Source organism: Coturnix japonica, chromosome 3 (assembly GCF_054131305.1).
Source record: "Coturnix japonica strain WE chromosome 3, WE-NBRP24, whole genome shotgun sequence".
NCBI classification, from domain to species: Eukaryota; Metazoa; Chordata; class Aves; order Galliformes; family Phasianidae; genus Coturnix; species Coturnix japonica.
Window position 1 is genome coordinate 14,675,511 of NC_140665.1, and position 19,689 is coordinate 14,695,199.

Sequence of the window (19,689 nt, forward strand, 5' to 3'; positions counted from 1 at the left end):
AATTATTCCAGATTAAGCTATGCTAGTAATAGTGTTTACAGTACATAGAGTTTTTCATCTTCAAAGTGCTCTCCAGACATATTATTACAGTCCTTTTTAGCGGTCATACTTCTCCACTTAAAATTATTCATCACCCAATCCAAATTCTTGATCGCTTGTAAACTTGAAAAGGAAAGAAGTATTTTATTCTAAACCTACTGGTGATTGTGCAGATTTCCTTCCCCAGAACATATTCGCATCATCTCGTCATGATTTCTAAATTAGACAAGATACAAAAGCAAATGGGAAGTGTTGTTCGTAAGTTTGAGTCAGAGTCTACCATAAACTAGAGGCAGCAGAATGGGAGGGAAAGAACAACACAAGAAGCTGCTCATGTTTCCTGAGCCTTTTCCAGTGTTCCAAGTGGGTACAGAATATCCATATCACCACCTTCAGATCCTCCCCACCCAAAAAAAACCCCTATCAAATTCATACGTAGTGATAAGAAGTGTAACAGATCTTCACCTAGTGCAGATAATCATACACCAAAGCAGTGGGTTCAGAGCAACTTACACAGATGAGGGTCTCATGCTGTCTTTCCGTACATTATCCTTCAATTCTAAGAAGTTTTAAATTATTTTCTTCAAATTTCATTATTGAAAGTGATAAGTACCTGCAAGTACTTCCTATGTAATGAAAAACATCAATACCATCTTAATTTTTTTTTTTTTTTTCTTAATAGTTAAGAAAAAAAGCATTTTGGCTGCTAGATTCATATACAGTAAGTGTGGCCTAGGAGAAAAGCCTGGTTGCTGTACTGACTATATTCATATGTACTTGCTTGTGTGTCTGCATGCATGCACATGTCAGGAAGAGTCAGACACAAGCTAAAGGCACTTAACACAGCGCTGCAGGTTCTATTTTCCATGAACAAAACCAAAAGACTGCCTCTTATTTACAGTTATACCAACAGCTCCCTCACATTGCAAATATGCAAGGTTTGTTCTTGAAAACTTATATCTGCAAACAAATTCACTGATGTACTTCTGTATTTTCCCTGGTGCCTTAGAGCCTGTTTAAACCAAGTACAAGCAAAAACTGATTACTGTTCCCCCCCCCCCCTTACTCTTCCTTTTCACAATTTTATCAGTGCTACTCTTCTATTTGCCAAACCTCAGCACAGGCCACTTGATAACACAGTTAAGAGATTGGGCTCATAAAGGACTTGAGACAAAGATTTGGCTCCTATCAGAGAATGGAATCCCTGGCTGGAGTAAAGAAATTAAGCAAGCTTCAAATGAATTGGATTAAGACAGGACAAGATATGCTTACCAGAATCCTTTATGTTGTCAGAGTACAGAGAGTTGAGCATAGCACATCATCTAAAACTTTCAGCATATGAGCCATCGGCAGCAAAACCGGATCAAGCCATATGATGAAATCTAAAAGCAAGAGCAGAGCAGGACTGCAGGGCTCTGTGCTAACCAGGAGGTGTAGGATTTATTCTTCCATCACAGCTATAATGAGAAAACTGGATATTCTATAAGGCATTTATTGGCCTGACTGTCATAGGCATTCTGGCGAAAAGAACTGAAAAGAAAAGAATCTATCAGACCATGCAGATTCAAGGTGAGAAATGCATCTGATGATGATCCTCAGCAGCTCTGAAGGAAATGACCACCCTCCCATCACTAAACCCAGAGCTGGAGAGGCAGACTGATCCAGCTTTCTCACAACTTGTTCATAATGTAAAAGAAATAACAGCTAGCATCAGCTGCTAATGTATCCAAACAGATACAGTAAAGTCATATATTTGAAGATCAGCATACCATTCCCACAGACTGTTGTTTTCTAATAGGAGACAAGATTTGATTTCACCTTTTGGTCGATCTTTATGACCATACTGTTTATTGTGACAGGCTTCAGCACACAAACTGAAAGCTACTTATGAATCCTCGTCATTTCTAATGCATGAACTGTAGTCCTGACCAAGCCACGTGCCAAGAGCTCCTTAACCACTGGAACAGGCCTGACAGCTTAGGAGGAGGAAGGCATCTGTCAGTACCTGCCAAAAGGCTCTGACAGCTGAAAAACAAACCGCGCAGTAAACACTGTGACAGAACACAAATCAGCGGCAGAAGAAAATCTCAAGTCCCTTCAAAGTAGCTGTATCACCATGTAGCAGCAGCTCAGGTAAAAACTGCATGATGTCACATGTGCACATACACTGTACATTCAGAATCATGCTGAGCATTTGTCCAAATTTAGCCAGACACAGTTGTATTTAAACCACACAATGTCACATACTTAAATCACTGAATTCCGAGCAGGGATTAAAGTAAGGCTGTAGAAGGCAGATTCTAGCTAAAGTGAAACAGGCACTGTGATGGTAACAAATACAACTTCCAGGGTGTGAGGCAATGTAGAGTGGTCTTTAAAGCACAAACTAGTTTAAAAAAATACACCTTTTCAGCCTGTTTCATTCCTTGAAGACATCTGTGAACTACACAAAAAATGCTGTTGCCATAAAATTCTTAAAAGGGAGGATTTCATATTTTAAATGGCAGGAATCGCTGCAAAACAAAGTCAAGTCTAGAATAAAAACTCAACTAGAACATAAAAATGAACATTTCAGAATTCAGCAAATATGACTGGTTCCTCTTATTGATCACAACATACTATAGGTACGAGCACTACAGTGCTAAAAGATTCTCAATGGCAATCAAATTCTCTACAGGTTTACAGGGTCTATTTTGTTTTCTTTCTGGTAATAGGATGTAAATTCTATAAAATCATATCTCACAAGGGAAAAGTGTTTTAACCCCATAGCTCCCATTGCAGAAAAGACTTTTATCTGCTAATAACAAGCTCTTCAGGCAAGGGTCACTAAGAACATCAGGAACAAGTTTTGAACACGTGAAGAAATGTTTATTGCATCCCATGGCTACAAAACCTATGGGTTTGGTGAAAAAGTCCAGCAAGTCTACCTCTGGAGACACAAGGTGTAGGCATGAGGGGGAAAGAAAAGCCAGCAACAGATATCTTCTGTACAACTTGAAAAAGACAGCATAAAATGTGAAAACATACTTTCCCCAAAGGTGAACTTGATATACAGCAACAATGAACACGGAAGCCAGAGGCAGATGTTGATTGTCATTTTCTTCCGCCCTATCATCCAGGTGACACTGTAAAAGCAAGTAAGTTCCAGGAGATGCCTGTGGACTTGAACCACTATGCATTTCATAACGTTATCACTGGGGGTTCACGGGTACTTTCACACAACAGACTTTTCTTAGGCTTCCAACAACTCAGAACAGGAGGAAATTTTGGAGCACAGCAAATACGTGGAAGGGCTCGACAGTGAAGCCTTCTGTATTTTCTCTTTTAAAATGCCAGCTAGCAAATGGGCCATAATTAAGTCAGCTGCTGAAATGGTCTACCCTTTTTCCTCTCACAAGCTCTGATGTAAAGGTCCCAAGAACAACCAAAGATTGTGATCATCTGATCAGTGCCACTTGGCTCAAGCAGTGAAGCAGGTGCTGGCTGTGGTGCAAAGAGCTGGCAGCTGATCTCAGAAGGGTATGCAGCAAGTTGCTCCATTAAGCTTATTCAAGAGTGCAGTATTATAACGAACCATCTGAATTACACAGCTGAATATCTTGTGGGCTCTGGCATCAGTGTATTAGATACTAAGTGAAAAAAGGTACATAACACACCCACTCCTCAATATTCAATAGCAAAATCAAAAAGGATGGAGACTGTGAGCTTATCCAGTGCCGTGTAAATACAAGAGAAAAGGACAAGCATCGCCTATATCCCATGACACAAATGTACACACACTAAAGAATTCTAAATATCTTTAAACAAGCAAATCATGGTCTGCAAGGAGGAATTCTATCTTTTTTTCTCTAAAGCAAGCTTTGATATCTACATCATTTTATTTTCTTCACATACATATACTGACTGCCTAAAGGTAGAATGTTTCTGCCTCAGTAACTGTACTTTGCCCTGCATGAGATTATCCTGTCTGAGGTGGACTGAACTCATCAAATCCTGTTACCATATCCACAATGCATATTCAAGATTGCACTCAAACTTTTTCTCCTCTCAAGTAAAACTCTTCTTTATTTGCTGCACTACTAAATTTTAGTTCAGTTCCATACATTTTTAATAAACTAAGATCCAGTCTCTGCAAACTTTGGTAGGTGTAGTTTTGATTATGGACTATCGGTCATGTTATTAATATTTTCAGTCAGTGGAAATACTCAGCGTGTAATAAACAATATAGCGAGCACCTTGACTGGTGATGGCTCAACAGAATCAAATACACAGAATCAGATCATTCCTTTCTGTGAATTACTTATGTAAGGAAAGTACGCATGAGGTCTTTTTCCCATGAACTGGCCTTCCATCTTTATCTGCATAGATTTCTGTAAAGCCTTATAAAAAATTTCCAAACGTAAATAAACCCACAAAAAATGTCTGCAATTTATGAAGCAGTGTTTTGTTTTCTCTCTTCCATTTATTTTCTGGTTATAGTTAGACTGTTGGTTACAGACTGGGGACATTACTAACATTTTTAGAGAATGAAAGGGTTAAAGATACGTAAAACAGATTTTCTCACAGTTTAGAGGGAACAAAACAACACATTTAGGAAACCAGGCAGCTAAAAGGTCAAAACGTTACACTTCCAGGTCAAGCTTCTGGTTGCAATTAAGTAAATTCTTCCAAATATTTCTAAGGAAATCATATTTCTTTTAGGCTTTATTTCAAATCCTTTTTCTACCTTGCATACATTGTAACCAAAAGAGATTTAGAGTATTGCTCTATTTAGAAACACTTGGAGTATCTTCAGTTACTTTTTTTTAATTAAAGAATTCTTATATCATGTCAATGTAAAAAATAAATAAATAAATCAAATCCTTCTTTTTTCCCCTTATTTACTATGCTGTGAACTAATTAAAAAGAAGCTACCAAAGTTAATTTTTAAAGACTCTCTTCTCCCCATTTCACAGTTGTATACCTTTTATTTTTCACAGTTATACAAGAAACTCCCAAACCCAAGATGCTGATGAAGATCCTGATGTTGCAAATATGCCTCCTAAAACAGTCCTGCAAAAGTCAGCGGCTGCTACCATTGCTCAATGAGACCACTTATGATTTTTTATGATCTCAAGAGAATCCATGGCCCACCAGCACAGAGAATTTCAGAAGTTATGTAGGGTCTTTTCTGTTTGTTTGAGACAACCTAAGCACATGGTCACCACAGCTGCACACAGAAAAGAACCACAAATGGAATGTAAAGATACCAAATAAATAGGCCCAGTATGCACACAAACAAACTATAAATGCACTGTAACGTACACAAGCCAGAAAAGAAAAAGAATTCCTAAGGCATATTCATACTAAATTAAAATTTAGCTAAACACAAAAACAGGACCAGATTTAGATGCTTCCACATACTTTACTTCAGGAGAATGCATTCATTATTGCCAAACTGGCCTCACTAGAAGATGATGGGATTTGTACTTGATCTGTGGAACATACCATGCAGCACAGACTCCTTGCAATCCTGCAGATTCATTAGTAAAAATCAGACAGCTAAGGAAAAACAGCTCTCTCATATTGACCATTTCTTCTGCAATATCTTAGATATTCTAACAAAAACAATTTGAGCATCCACTGAATGCAGACCACAGAATCTATGAAAAGTTCCAAGCAGAAAACCAGTTTTCCGTGTTCATTATGGATGGAAGAAAAGTCAAATTCATTCCTTAGAAAAATCCATTTGGAAAAGCAAGCACTTTAAAATCTATTCTCACTGTTCCTCATGTTCAAACAGGTCTAAAGAAGATAACACTGATATCCTATCCTCTGGATTCCTGCTTCTGGGAGAAGGTGGATGCTTTAACAACTATACAGTGCGCACAAAAAAGTGCTCTCAAGATGAACAGATGTGCAAAGAAGAATCTGTCAGTGATGTAAGAAATAGCCAGTGCTTAGGGAACTATTTGCACAATCACTCCACGCAGATTCCAAAACCAGTAGGTGCTAAGTTATCCTACAGAAAGTGGCAATATAGCATCCCTGTCAAAATGAGATTCATTTTGATATTCTCAAGTAAATACCAGTCATGTAAAGATTAACTTTACTTTTAATTTCTGCTTGCTTAATTTGCAACATCTATGAGCTTGTATTTTGAATTCCGGTTTTAACTGATATAGACAAACAAGCTCTTCTGGATTCACATCATCTGAAGATGTATTTTAAAATGTACCAGGTGAAGTAACAAGCACCCACCTACTTCTGTTACTTATCAGCAGAGTTTAAACCACTAGATTTGCAAAGTTAGATATAATTAGATATAATTAATTATATGCTGCATGTTTTGGATGGGTAAACTGACTATTAGCTTCTAGACAGTGTCGATATACTGAAAGAGGGGACATAATTTCACTCTGTAAATGCAGGATTAGTGACTACTTACTCTCTGCATAACTATACAATGATAACAATAAAAAAAACATTTTTAATTTGCATAAAAATATGTGCCTTTGCATAAACTGAGGTACTAACACCAAGATTGTTATGCAGTTTTACTTGGATGCTACAGAAAGACCTTTTTAGCTTACATAAATATAGTAGCTGTCATGTTTGTCCATGCAGCCACAGACTTTGCTCACATGCATATACTGCAGTAATTTTCATATTTTTTCTCTTCACAAAACAAATAACAAAACATACGGAACCAAAACATAGAAACAGGATGGAAGCAAGAAAGAAAAAAAAAATCAATGAATTAAACAGGTATTAATTAAAGACCAGAGCTAAAGACTGTTTTCTAAATTGAAAGCATACACCAAACTCTCTTATTGTTTTAAACAAATCATGTATTTCTTTTCAATAGTATCTATATAAACATTTCATTACAGGGTATCTCTAAAATAAATACAACAGCATTTCATTTCCTACCCAAGACTATAAATAACTTCACATGGGGGATGCACCCAGGAAGAACTAAAATAAGGAGAAAGCATTCAAGATCTGGTGCTACATCTGCTAATGCCCCAAGACAGAGATAGCAACTGTTAAATTCTGTGAGCAATGGTTTAATATCAGGAAAAAGACAAATGCAGATCCTTCAATCTAAAAAGCCTAGAATTCCTCGGACAATCTTTGAAATATACCAACCTCTCCTGGACATAATAATGTTTATGGTGCAGGCTTTTTCCTTATGATGATAAGAAAGGCCATAATGGATAAGATCAAAGGTTCATATAGCTCAATGCCTTGCATTTAAAGTCATTAGAAAAGGATAGAAGGGAAGATCAAACACAAGAGAAAACTGTTTGCAATTATTTCCTCCCAGTCCTCTCCTAGCCTTCTCAAGCCCGAGGAGATTTCCATGAATCCCATATCCTTCCTGGATTCCTCTCTCATGCTCTTGCCCAAGTCTGTGGACACGTCTCTCACCCTCATTAACATTTGGCAAAAAAAAAACCAAAAACACTTCATTTGATGCCCACTTATTCTCAGGTTGGGGAAAAAGGAGATCAGAAATGATTGTGTGGATTTGCTGTTTTACCCCTAGTTCTTATCCTTCTGGGCTGAAGAGTCCTACCACACTGAGCTGTTCTCAGTCTTTCACATGTCCCCGTACTGCATTTCCTTCAAGGTGAGGACCTTGAATGATCTTTATTGCCCTTCTTGGAGTTTTTCTTCATTATTTTACATTATTACCTAAAGTAAGAGGAAAAATCACTCAAGAAAACACTTTAGGAGAGCATATGTATTGCCAAATATCCTTTTCTCTAAGACAAGAATAACTTCAGAGATACAATTTTACCTTCTAAAAGAAAAAACAGACCAAAGAAAGAAAATAACCCATAAGCTGGCTGTGAAAAACAAAATATTTTACATAAGATATTGCATAGATTGCTGCAAACTTCAGGGAGCTATGAAACTCAGAGGTTCACAAAGAACAGCAGGACTGGATAACAAATCACAAATTACTCCCTTCACTGAGTATTCCCTTAAGTGAATATTTTAAATCACTTTTGCTGCCATAGAATTCTAACAGGGAACTTACCCTATGCAGACTTCACACATTTCAACTACTACAGAAATAGCGAATAGAGAATATTTTTTGTGTGTTTATAGGAGCAAAATAAATAAATAAATAAATAAGTTTCATGACAAACGGAACCAATAAAATGTATTTTCTTATGAAATAGAATCTCAGTTTTTAAATATATATATATATTTAATAAGATGTGGACTTTGTAAGGCTGAACTATTCATCAAAGGACTTGCACTTCCTCCTCCTCATTTCAGTAAGCTTATCTGAAGTTAACTGCTGACAAACATATGCCCTGAGATCTCCGCCTGTCATAAAGTTCAACCAATTTAGGAAAAGCAATTGAGGGGAAAAGATGGACAGGCAAACAGAAGCAGGCAGAAAATACGATCACAATCAACTCAACTTTTCTAAGAAAACAAGGTTCAAAATGTTTTTAAAAAATACTGTATTACAGAGAACATGGATAAAATCAAGCTGTGAACTATCTGTACCACGTGATTAATTATTTTCACAGTAGGAAACACAGTACAATACAAAGATCTGAAATCAGAGCAAAAATGTTCCACCATCAAGCCAAGATAAACAACAAGGATGCTAGGGAAAGAATGAAAAAAATCTGAAAATGATTTGTAGCATAAACATATTGAACTTCCTCCACCTTCAAGATAGGGAAGAAGGAGGAGGTCTGTTTACAAGATACCTTCTTCCTTTCTTCTTTCCTTCCATTTCTAAGGTGGCCACATTTTCTTTACACATCCTCCTTTTTCTTTCCTCTACGCCCATGAGAACTTTGGCTTCTTCCCTAATTTTTCAGTCCTCCCCTTTGTCAAGCTCCTGTACTTAGCATCTCTATATGATCCTCTTTATAGCCTCTAGTTACTTAATTTTTATTACTCTTCATCAGAAACAGTCACTTTCTGAGAAGGTGAAAAGCTAGGCTTTGCTTTTAGCCTATTTGGGCCTACAGCTTTTCTGTATTTGGATGAGTATTATGATACTAAGACTAAGGATGCTCAATACCATTGCTAAAAACAACTATGTGCCACTGAGCAGCACAAGTGGTATAAACTGAAAACATATGGCATAAACATATATAAATATATACATATATATGCATGTATATATATAGAGAGAAAATGGCTAACTTTAAAGCTTATATAATGTAAAGTGAAACAGGTAAGTACAGGTTTATTTGAATGAGTTAAATTTGCTAATATATGTTTATTGTTATTATTATAATTACTATTATTGGTTGGCTTAAATTCACTGAAGTAGCGCAAGAAAACCATATATTATTAAAGCCCTTTCTACATGATTTTGGCCATGCAGATTGGATACAGGCAGAATCAAATCTTTTAAAATCTACCTCATTTTACACTTCTTTAAAAAATATATAAAACAAAGCAAAATCAAACACTTTTGGACATTAATTAAACACAGGAAATGGAGAGTTTATACTAAAGCCTATGTCCAAAGACTAAATTAAAGCTTACTTTGGCATATTGTTCTTACTGGTCATTTGGGAGGGGTGGGGAAATTGTTCAGACAGAAGGAAGAATAGGAAGAACTTGCTTGTGTTGGCTACTTTCTCTCATTTTTCCATTCTTTCTTTCTTTCTTCTCCTATGTGTAACACCCACAGATTTCCTAATGAGATGGTATGCGACCCACCACACACTGCTGTGTGGGTGTAACTTGAAAAAGAAACATGAATTTACAAGTTACACAAATGGATATTTACGTACTGTGCCACAAAACTGAAAGGTGGCAGTAACTAATACTAACACTAAACATAATAGTATGTCAATATTTAAAAGAAACTGCGACAGATGAAGAAATTCCCTTCAAAATAGCAATGGAGGCCAGTCTGCTCTGTAGATCTAGAAAGCAGAACCAGATCTGCTAACCAAAGTAAAGTAGCTTGGCTTCTATTTCTGATGAAAATTCCAATACAGACACTTTGATATTAAAGGCAATCTAAAAGCTTACTAACCAGAACTAACAATTCTGATTCTGATAACTTTTCAATACAAACTAACAAAAATTAACCCCAAAAGATGCAAGTCCAAACAAGAGTGGAGTGCTGAGCTGTAATAGTAAGGAACAAATTAATAAACATCTTATTATTCTTCATAGACACACTCTCACTTGCAATAGCGATGATTTTACAGCAGCAAAAGTCCAGGCACAGACTTGCATAACTTTGAGAAAAAGAAACCACATCCAGTTTGAAGAACTCAAAAACTTCTAATAACCTCCAAATGCAACAGTAACTGCAAGCTTAAATACTTTACCAGCAGTAGCTACAGAATGCCAATGTAGTTAGCCACAGATCAAGCTTGCACATTTCCCTGTGTACTTCAAAATACTGTCATGCAAATACTGGTCAGCTATCTTGCGCTTCATCTGTTTGAGAATATTACATATCTTTGTACTTCACCGACACTCCACCAGAACTGTGACCAAAGCGAAGAAGGTAAAACACATGATAAAGAGTATTAGCCTTGTGGCTCACCTAGAAGGGTCAGTCTCTCAGAGGTAGGTCCCAGCTGCTCTGGTGAACACCCACCTACTATATCTGCTATTTCCTTTTCAGGTAAGAATAGACTTGAATGTAACTTGAATAAACTTGATTCTTGAACAAAGCACTCCTTTCTTTCAAATTACAGCCCTGAGCAAAGTGGGCTGAGGGAAGAAGAGAGACTTGGAAACGAAGTTCAACATGAATGCTCCTTATCACACACTTTTTTCTTCCTTTATTTTTTAGTGTTAATTATTGATGTCAAGATTAAATGCAGAAAACTTATGAAACAGAAATTCTGTCTCATCCAAACTAAATACTCTTTAATCTAAAACTATTAAAGATATGACTGATGACCTTAGGTCCTTCATTTTCACAAAATAAGGGGAAGAGTCAAGCAGATCAGTTCACAGCTGTTGAACAGCATACCAGTATTCTGACTGAAATGTCCGTGATACGTAAGAACATACAGGACCTTAAAATCTCAAGAACTCCCTCAAACTATTTCATCTGTCTGTATAAGCAGAAATAATCAGCTTGTCTGCTAGTTTTACCTTACAAAATCATTGGTTTTGAAAACATGCTTTGACTGAGGCAAGAAATTTAAGAAAATAATCAGTGAAAAATATCACCCAGTAAAAGAAAATACAGAAAAATCTCAGCAAGTGTCAGAATTTCCCATCTCACTCTTTGCAGTGGTCCTCTGCTTTCAGCATAAGAAAATTCTGTTTGTTCACTCAGAACTAGAAAAGCATTGTAACAAGTTTATAACATGCTCCAGGCTGGTAGTAATAATAAAATAATTCATTTCCTAGGAACAATTTTAAAATAGCTTGATTTTCAAATGTAAGACAAATTTGACTATTAACTTCACAAAGCCCACCTAACTAGAACAGCAAATGAAATGACACTAAAGGAAAACTGGCAAGCCATTAGGTCATTTGAAGAAAAGCATTCTGGAATTGCATCTCCTCATTTCACTACCCTCACACGCACAAAAATCCAACACAATTGCTCCAGTTGGGTAAATGCTCTAACAACTATTCTTTTCTGGCCACTGACTTAATTACCAAATCTGAAGTAACACAGGTGAAACAACAAATGCCACTTATGTCATAGCAGCTTTTTAAGAATGAATTGGTGGCAAGAGGAAGGAAAAAAATATTTCTAGAATAAAAAATGTACAAGTAGAAATCTGACTTCAGAAAAAAGACAGCCATCATTTTTAGAGGACCATGGATTCTTTTATTCTGCTTAATTATAGTCTATCATATTCATTATTTATATGAATATTTATATATTTATATTCATACTCAATAGTACAAGCAAGATGTTAATTTTTCAGTGATGTACAGAAAAGTAAACCCCCAAACCCCAGATATTTTGGCTATACTAGATTTCGTGATGGGAAGTTTCTCATGACAAAGCAGAGAACAGAAGTTTCCACCGTACATTACCTTGTTTTATTCTATTAGAGATTAAATAACTGATTTTACCTGTAATGAACAGAGGACCTGATGATGCATTTTCCACTGACTTCCACTGACCACACTGTTTACGCGCTTCCAAGTAGCATTTGATCCGTGAAACCACCACCTCTTCTAGGCACATGCAGACCTTCTGAAATGCAAATATTTCCCGCTTCAGAGTTAGCATTGCACACACAACGGAAGGTACAAAATCTCTCCAGTCTAACAAGAAAAAATACTATTTGCAATCAGGTTCTGTGTTGTTACACAGAGGTGAGAAGCACAATACTTAAGAAATGCATTAGAGTAAGGAAAAGAAATTCTAATAGCTTTTCTAAACTTTTTTTTTTTTTGCACATTTTAATACCTTTTTCTACAATTTTGAAGAAGAAAAGAGAAAAAACATTATGAGTCAGATAAGACACAATGCATGGCGCAATTTATTTTTAGACAACTGATGAAGTTCTTAGTAGTAGGAATAGATTATAACATCAAATATCTTTGCTTATAAAAGAAAATTAAATTATTTTGCATGCAGGTTGTAAGAATCACAACACAAGAAATTTAAACAAAGTATTACTAAAAATACCAGGAATCATCAGGATGCACTGCAAGAATTAGCATAAACCACAACAGATATTTTGGTTCAATTCAGTGTGATTTGGGAAGGAAGGACTCAGAGCTAACTTGGTCACAGTAACCTCATTCCTCCAGTTCATTTTGATTTCACCCCTAAGTTTATCCATTCATATTTTTCTTACTTCCTTCAAAGCACAACACAACAAGATACAGACAACTCTGAAAGGAGAGCAAACCTTTCATCCAGAATAACCTTGATATAGAAGCAAAATATTTCTCTCAAATACTAGAATAAGTTTTCAGATCAAGGAGAACAAATATTTGTGCCTTTTCCTTCAGGATTCTTATTTTCCATTCTGCCTAACTTCACGCTCATAGAAATGATACTTTGCAGCATATAAAGATATCATTTTACCTTTTTGCTTTTTACAGTGTTTGGACATCAGACAAAATTATATTAGTACCACCAAACATGAAATATCTTGGCTTGAAATTTACTTTGGACTTATATATCAAGTATACAGAGGAACATTTTTAACATATTGCTCTAAGTGAGAGCAACACACATATATGTATGGGTCAACCACAGATAGTATTTTTGCCTTACAGCTAGAAATAAATACACTTTCCTTTCTGCTTGAAGAATATAGTTGTAAAATACAGTATCTGCCTATTCTTCTGTTTAACTCATTAAAGTGATCTCATTACACATTCCTTCATCAGGACTATGCATTCAGGTTCAAGTGAAAAGTCTAGAAAGCAGAGAAAGGAGTTTGTATTTGGTATCTTCCCCAGCAAAAAAAATCAGCACACATTTCCTTAATTTACATGGAAAATATTTAATTCTGTTGTTACGCTTAGGGAAGTTTTATTGTAGTGCTTCTCCACAAAGAACTGTACAGGTCTATATTTAAGAAAGTGTAAATGAGTAATTTTCAAGATAATCCTCTCTTACTTCTAGTTCTCCACTGAACTGTACTCAGAACTCAGACCTTTCTGTGTGCAAAATGGAGAGATTACAGCAAGGGCACGAGGAGAAATCAGGCTAAAAAAGAAATAGTTCTTTTTTCAAGTACAAGGCTAAAACTTTGAGTTTCTTCTAGGGGAAAAGAAAAAGGACACAAAGGGCAGAAAAACGAGAAAGGACAGGAAAGAAAGAGTAAAGTTCCTGAAAAGCATCAGATTAGTGATTTGCATATGTCAGTCCAAAATGACCCTTATACACCACACAGCAGCATGCAGAGACTGCGCTCAGTTAAGCCAGACAACATGCATGGCCTTTTCTAATTCCATCTCCAAACCAATGGGCTTGTATGCAGCTCCCAGCCTGCCTCACACAACCTGCACTCTTCTCTCCACCCTGAATCGCACCGCCAGCAGAGCACACCCATTCCTTCTCTGCTGTAGTACCCTGCCCTGCCCCCAGTTATCCCTCTGAAGGGCTCTGCATCCTACAAACAGCAGCCACAGACTTCTTCCAGGGGATGGGAGCATCAGCAGAAACCACGCTTGTGTTACAGGAAACCTGAAAGGCATCTTCTTTTCCGCCAAAGTCCCTCAGTCAGAGAAACAAACAAACAAGGTTGCACTATTGTTAAGGTGATGAATTCTGGAGATGTGAAAAACTTGTTGTGGTGCAAATTAAAAAATAACAAAACAAAAACATAAAAAAACCCACATAGGCATAATTTGACCTTTTCTCCCCAGTACAACAAAGGCTCTGTGTAAGGCTTTCAGGAAGCAAATTGTAAAGCTATTGAAATCACACTTCTTGGTTGTTGAAAATATGCAACCTTTGTACTTCTCTCAAAATACACAGCCACAGCAACGCAATGAATGCTGCCCTGTCATGCCTCTTTATGAAATCACTCATGATCTAATTTCCTGAAATTCACATCTTTTGTTTTGGCAATGATACAAAATACATTTTGAAAGCGTTTAAAAGTTAGAACCAAGATAGAGCCAATTATAAATAGAAGTGGCAAGGAGTATTCATTTACTTGAGGAAAAAAGAAATCTAAAAAGACTTCCCATATTTTCTCCTTTGTCTGATTCTTAAAGCACAAATCAGGTGAATCTGATAAATATTCTGCCTTTGCTCCCTCAGAGCACTGATTTGTTGGGGTTTTTGGTGTTTTGGGTTCTTTTCTTATTCTTTAAACACACTGCTGTGACCATACGGGGATGCTCTGCAGTGACAAGTTAATTATGCCATTATTAGGAAAGCTATCTGCTGCAAATTACCGTAACAGAGACTTGCGGGAAAGTCCACAGGCATCTCAAACATGCCTTGCATTCATTTTCAGCAGGGAACTTCTCAAGTTCCCACACAGTCTGAAATAGGGGAAAACTGCAGCCAGTAACTCATCATGAGATTCTTACAGAAATCACAGAAGCTGATGAAAGTTGCATTCATTAATTTTACTGGTTGCTGACGCTCTGAATTTCCAAGATTTCATCTGCTGTCAGGATATTCAAGTGATACATTTAAAAATCAAGTTTAATAATCTCCTGTAATGAGATACAGTAGTTCTGTTATCCATTACCTTGCATATCATGCATACACATTATATTTTCTTGCACTCATTCTCTAAATAAAATACCATTCATATTTCTCTAAATGTGATCAAACAATTAACGAGCTTTTTATCAACAAGCTCTAAAAAAGTGACACCTGTCACAATCCATTATTCATAACTCAGGACAGTTTACAAAAGACAAAAATGCCGTCAGAGAGATGCTTTTAAAACCAAAGTCAGAAGAATCAAAACCACATGCATATACACATGCAGAGCTTAGGAATTAAAAAGGAAATAGAAAGCAGCCATTAGTGACCCAAAAAGCATGTGTAGAGTTTACTTAGGGGCCCCACAGCAACCATTCAGTTAGGCACAACCAGCAATGCTCTCATCGTAATAGTGAAATGCGCTGAATAGTTCAAGGCTATCCAACATTTCCCTGTGACCACATGCTTTTGAAGTAGAATTGTTATTTGTTGTACCTCCTTCTCCTGATCTGAAAACCAGCTGGTGTCTTTATTGGAGCCTTCGGGCAAAATATGAACATCCACCAGAACAGCAAAGTTCCCACACTGAAAAAAAAGAAGGACATATTAAATAAAAAATAAAAAAAGGTTCAACTGTAGCTGTCAAGCAGACAACGAAGGAAAGAATCAAGTATAAATACGCATCTGAGTCAGAGATGAAACAAGCAAAGTGCAGAAGTTTGTGGGAGACTACAAAATATGAAATTGCAAATCAATATTTATCAGTGAACTTAATGAGAAATCAGAGTGCCAGACCTACCTCAGGCCGCTAATTGAAAGCCTTAAACATAAATATATATATAACAGCAAGCACCAAGCACAATGAACTTTCTTCCATCTATACATCTCATGAAAATGGGAATTCAGGCAAATTACCCTGTGAAAAACAGGCCATTCCTTCACCAAACTCTCAGAAGAAAAAAAAAAAAAGGAACGGTAAAGTTCAAAGAATTTGTGGTAATTGCCTCATGCTCGTTCACATCTGTTATTTAGCCAATACTTCTAATAGTTCAGTGATTATAAGACCATTACTCTTACAAGACACTTCAAGGATGATGCAGGCTCCATCCCAAAGAGGCACATACACATCTCCTTAGTTCTGCTGTGAGCTGTATCACCTCTACAGAGACAATAATGCCTCATTTCATATGGAGAAGTATGGTGTGTCATAACCCTAAATTTTCCCTTTCTTCCGCTGAGACACAGTACCAAAGGAAGCATTCATGCTTCCTTAAATGGAATAACTTGCAAAGTAAATCCTTCCCCTCTCTTTTTTGGCTTCTTGCATCATGTCTATGGCGCAATAAACTCATTCTATGAGACTAGACATGTGCAGTCATGGCCACTGCACATCTGGAATACCTGACGGAATAGAAAGAACATCCTGATACCAGACAAACCTCAAAGGTGTACATATGTACACACAACCCAGACTGAGATCTGTTTCCTTCCAAGGGGATGCTGCAACGTACACTTCCTGTTCTAACTTTCTCACTGTATTTGCCCTACACTGCCAAACATCTGCATACCCCACAATGGAATTTTCAGTGCTAATGCAAATATTTCTAAAAATACTATATTTTTAGTCTGCAGTTGTTCATCACATACACCCCAAAAGTCTAAATGTTAGGCTTGTGGTATAGCACAAGAAGAGTCTTTGAGAGACTCCTTACCTGCATGGCTGGTACAATGAACAACAGGATTTATGCACAGAGTTTACTAATCATGACAGCACATTTGGTAAATTAGGTATTTCTGGGATTGCCTTATTACCCAAGAACAGAACAATTTAAATAATGAATTAACTATATTTAAAAAATAATGCATGACCAATATCGTATTGAAAGCAGAATGCAAGACTTCAGCAAATGAGGCAGGCAGCATGAAATTAGTTCTCCGTTACTTACAGGTATCATTCACTGAAAGAACAGAACACTTTGATCTATTTATCAAAAGGATTCTCTTTTCTCCAGAGAACCAAGAACTACCAGATGGCTGCAATATCAAACCTCTTCAAGCTTTACAATGACAGCAAAATCTCCCTCAGAAATCTCTGGTGAATCATTAGTCAGCTCTAGCAAACTTCTGAGTTGACTACTGACCATCAAAGCTGTAGCAGACGCTGCATACTATAGGAACAGAGAGGCAGTAAGTTATTCACAGCATGTCACTTACAACAACAAACAAGAGCTTGATATATTAGGAATATTCCAATTATCTGATGCTGGTTGCTCACTTGCACTATTTGGTACTTGCTGCAGAGCCTTTATTTATGTAAATATGTACACATAGATATAGAGACATATGCACACATGCATAGCATAGACTTGTTTTTAATGAGAGATAGCATTTATAATTATTTTCTTTCTAATAACAATATTTGTCTCATTTATCAATCTTAAAACAACTTGAAAACAGAAAACAACCATATTTGAAACAACATTCTGAAACAGCTCCAAGTTATTTTAAAACACCACTAATAGACTAAACATGTGTAGTACTTCAAAGAAAAACAAATTCATATGAATAGCGTGTAAATTCTTTAATAGATGAGCTTTCCCAATGGAAGATTCCTAGCCCTCAGCATTTTGGAGCACTCTTCTTGCGGACATCTTAACAAGAACTATTTCAACTCCAAAATCCCAATAGTCTCACTGCTCGACTACACACACTTCAGAACGTGACACAAGGAAGCAGAACTACCCAGGAAAATAGGATTAAAAGAATATAAGCACAGATCTTTCAGGGTATTGTAAACTCCTATTTTTCCCAAGCCCTGAATGTGACATAAACAGCAACTCCTGAGCATGATTCCTTTGCACTCCGACAGTATACAACATATTTAATCCCTACACCTGTATTTATACTTCGTATTCCTTCACATGGTACAGATTTACACACAGTATTTACACTAAGCAGCTAAAAACAACTTTGACTGCCCCAGCAGCAAAGGAAGAGTTCCCTGAACAGACTGAACTCCAATACAAATAATTGGAGGGAATGGAGGTTAGAGGAAGAAAGGTATGTTTATGTTAATAGATTAGACAGAAACCTTTTTAAGAGCATCCTAAGTTATTTGTCTTTATGCTCTGAAGACACGTAATACCATTAAAATACTAGTTTATATTTTGGAGAAAATGCAGCGCTTTCAATCATTAGGGCTGCAAGAAGCAACTTGTCACTGAGAGGCAAACTTAAACAACTCTTTGTTTTTTTCAGCCTGTCTCAAGTTTTGTACTGAAAATAAATGTGAGATGCAATTGTCAAAACTGAGACCTGACACCCCGATTTGACGGGAAACGTTTATGTCAATAATCACTACAATGACATTTTACTGAACAATTAAATACAAAACCAGATGTGCCAATTTGGTATCTTCCAAAATTCTAAAACTTGAAAACCTCAGTGTTATACTGTAGTCACCATAACGGTCTAATAACATAACAGTCTAATAACATTCAAGCATTGCTAAGCAGAGTGTTTTAAATTATCTCTGAATGTTGTCAGTTTATTATTATACAGTAATGCCACCCAATTCAGAACATATCTTCTGGAATCAAACTGTTTATAAAAAAAATCAAGCACTTCATAGATGTTCCAAACTGAAAAGATAACCTAGCATGTAAACTGAAAGAATACCAGAGCAAAGTGGTAACTCCATCAAGGAAAATAACCTCATAACCTGCTGAAACCTTGGCCAAGGATAATCCAATATTAGATGGATCACTAGCAGATAAAACATCTTCTGAATAAGGCAGCCCCTGTATGGTGCTCTCATTTGTTGAAACTGCATTGCTTCAAGCAGCCTTAAAACAGGCCTTACAAACAAAAATATTTGGGAGGCTGGGGATAAATCCAGTCATTTTATATTCAGTTACATCATTCCAAATTTGCTGCATCACTGACCAAGGCAGAGATGGAGAGCTGGCTTCCCAAGAGGCATATTAGCATTTCCCTGTTCTGTGATTTTTATGCAGATGGGAGCAGTAGAGTCAGGATTAATGGATGCCCAGTTAAAAACAAAGTGTACTTTGGCTATTTTGTAGTCCCAAAAGCTTAAGGAGTTTGCTATGGTGTTTTTACTGCACACCAATCAGTAATAGATTTCCTGATAAGCTTTGCTTTGTTTATAATTAAATTTTAATTACAGGACTTTAAAGCATATATCTGAGTTCCACTGGGAGAGAAGAATGCCCTATACTGCAAAACTTCCAGTTTTCCAGGCTAAGCAAATAAGAACTCTAATATTTCTAATCCTTTTAAATTCCCTTTTGCCTTTCCATAAAGTTGTGGCATTGAGTTACAGTGATAACTGAATCTCATATTCAGATCATGTCTATCATTTGTTTTTCGGGGCTTGTTTCTTTGCCTGTTTATTTTTAAGACTAACTCCTGATGGGCGCCCAAAACTATCACAATGCTGGAAAGGGCGACTAAAGGCAGAATTGCTGCAAGGCGCCATCAGTCTCCAGGTGGCAAAAGCACAGCTAAGAGAAATGGTGAAAATAAATCATAGG

The 19,689-nt window shown here is 36.6% G+C and overlaps 1 protein-coding gene across 5 annotated transcripts in view; it reads right to left on the bottom strand.

The window, feature by feature from the left end:
- Positions 1–19,689, bottom strand: part of SLX4IP (SLX4 interacting protein) — a 70,150-nt gene that overhangs the window by 22,335 nt on the left and 28,126 nt on the right. The window contains exons 1-3 of one of the 5 annotated variants that reach the window (XM_085541062.1): positions 16,211–16,399; positions 15,629–15,718; positions 12,076–12,199 (exon numbers count right to left, since the gene is read on the bottom strand). In XM_085541062.1, coding sequence (XP_085397188.1) covers positions 12,076–12,199; positions 15,629–15,718; positions 16,211–16,393 — 397 coding nt within the window. In that variant the 5' untranslated portion in view covers positions 16,394–16,399. Of the gene's footprint in view, positions 1–1,311; positions 1,468–12,075; positions 12,200–15,628; positions 15,719–15,932; positions 16,042–16,210; positions 16,400–19,689 lie in introns of those variants that run through there. The other 4 variants (XM_085541063.1, XM_085541064.1, XM_015857073.3 and 1 more) reach the window with 4 other exon arrangements.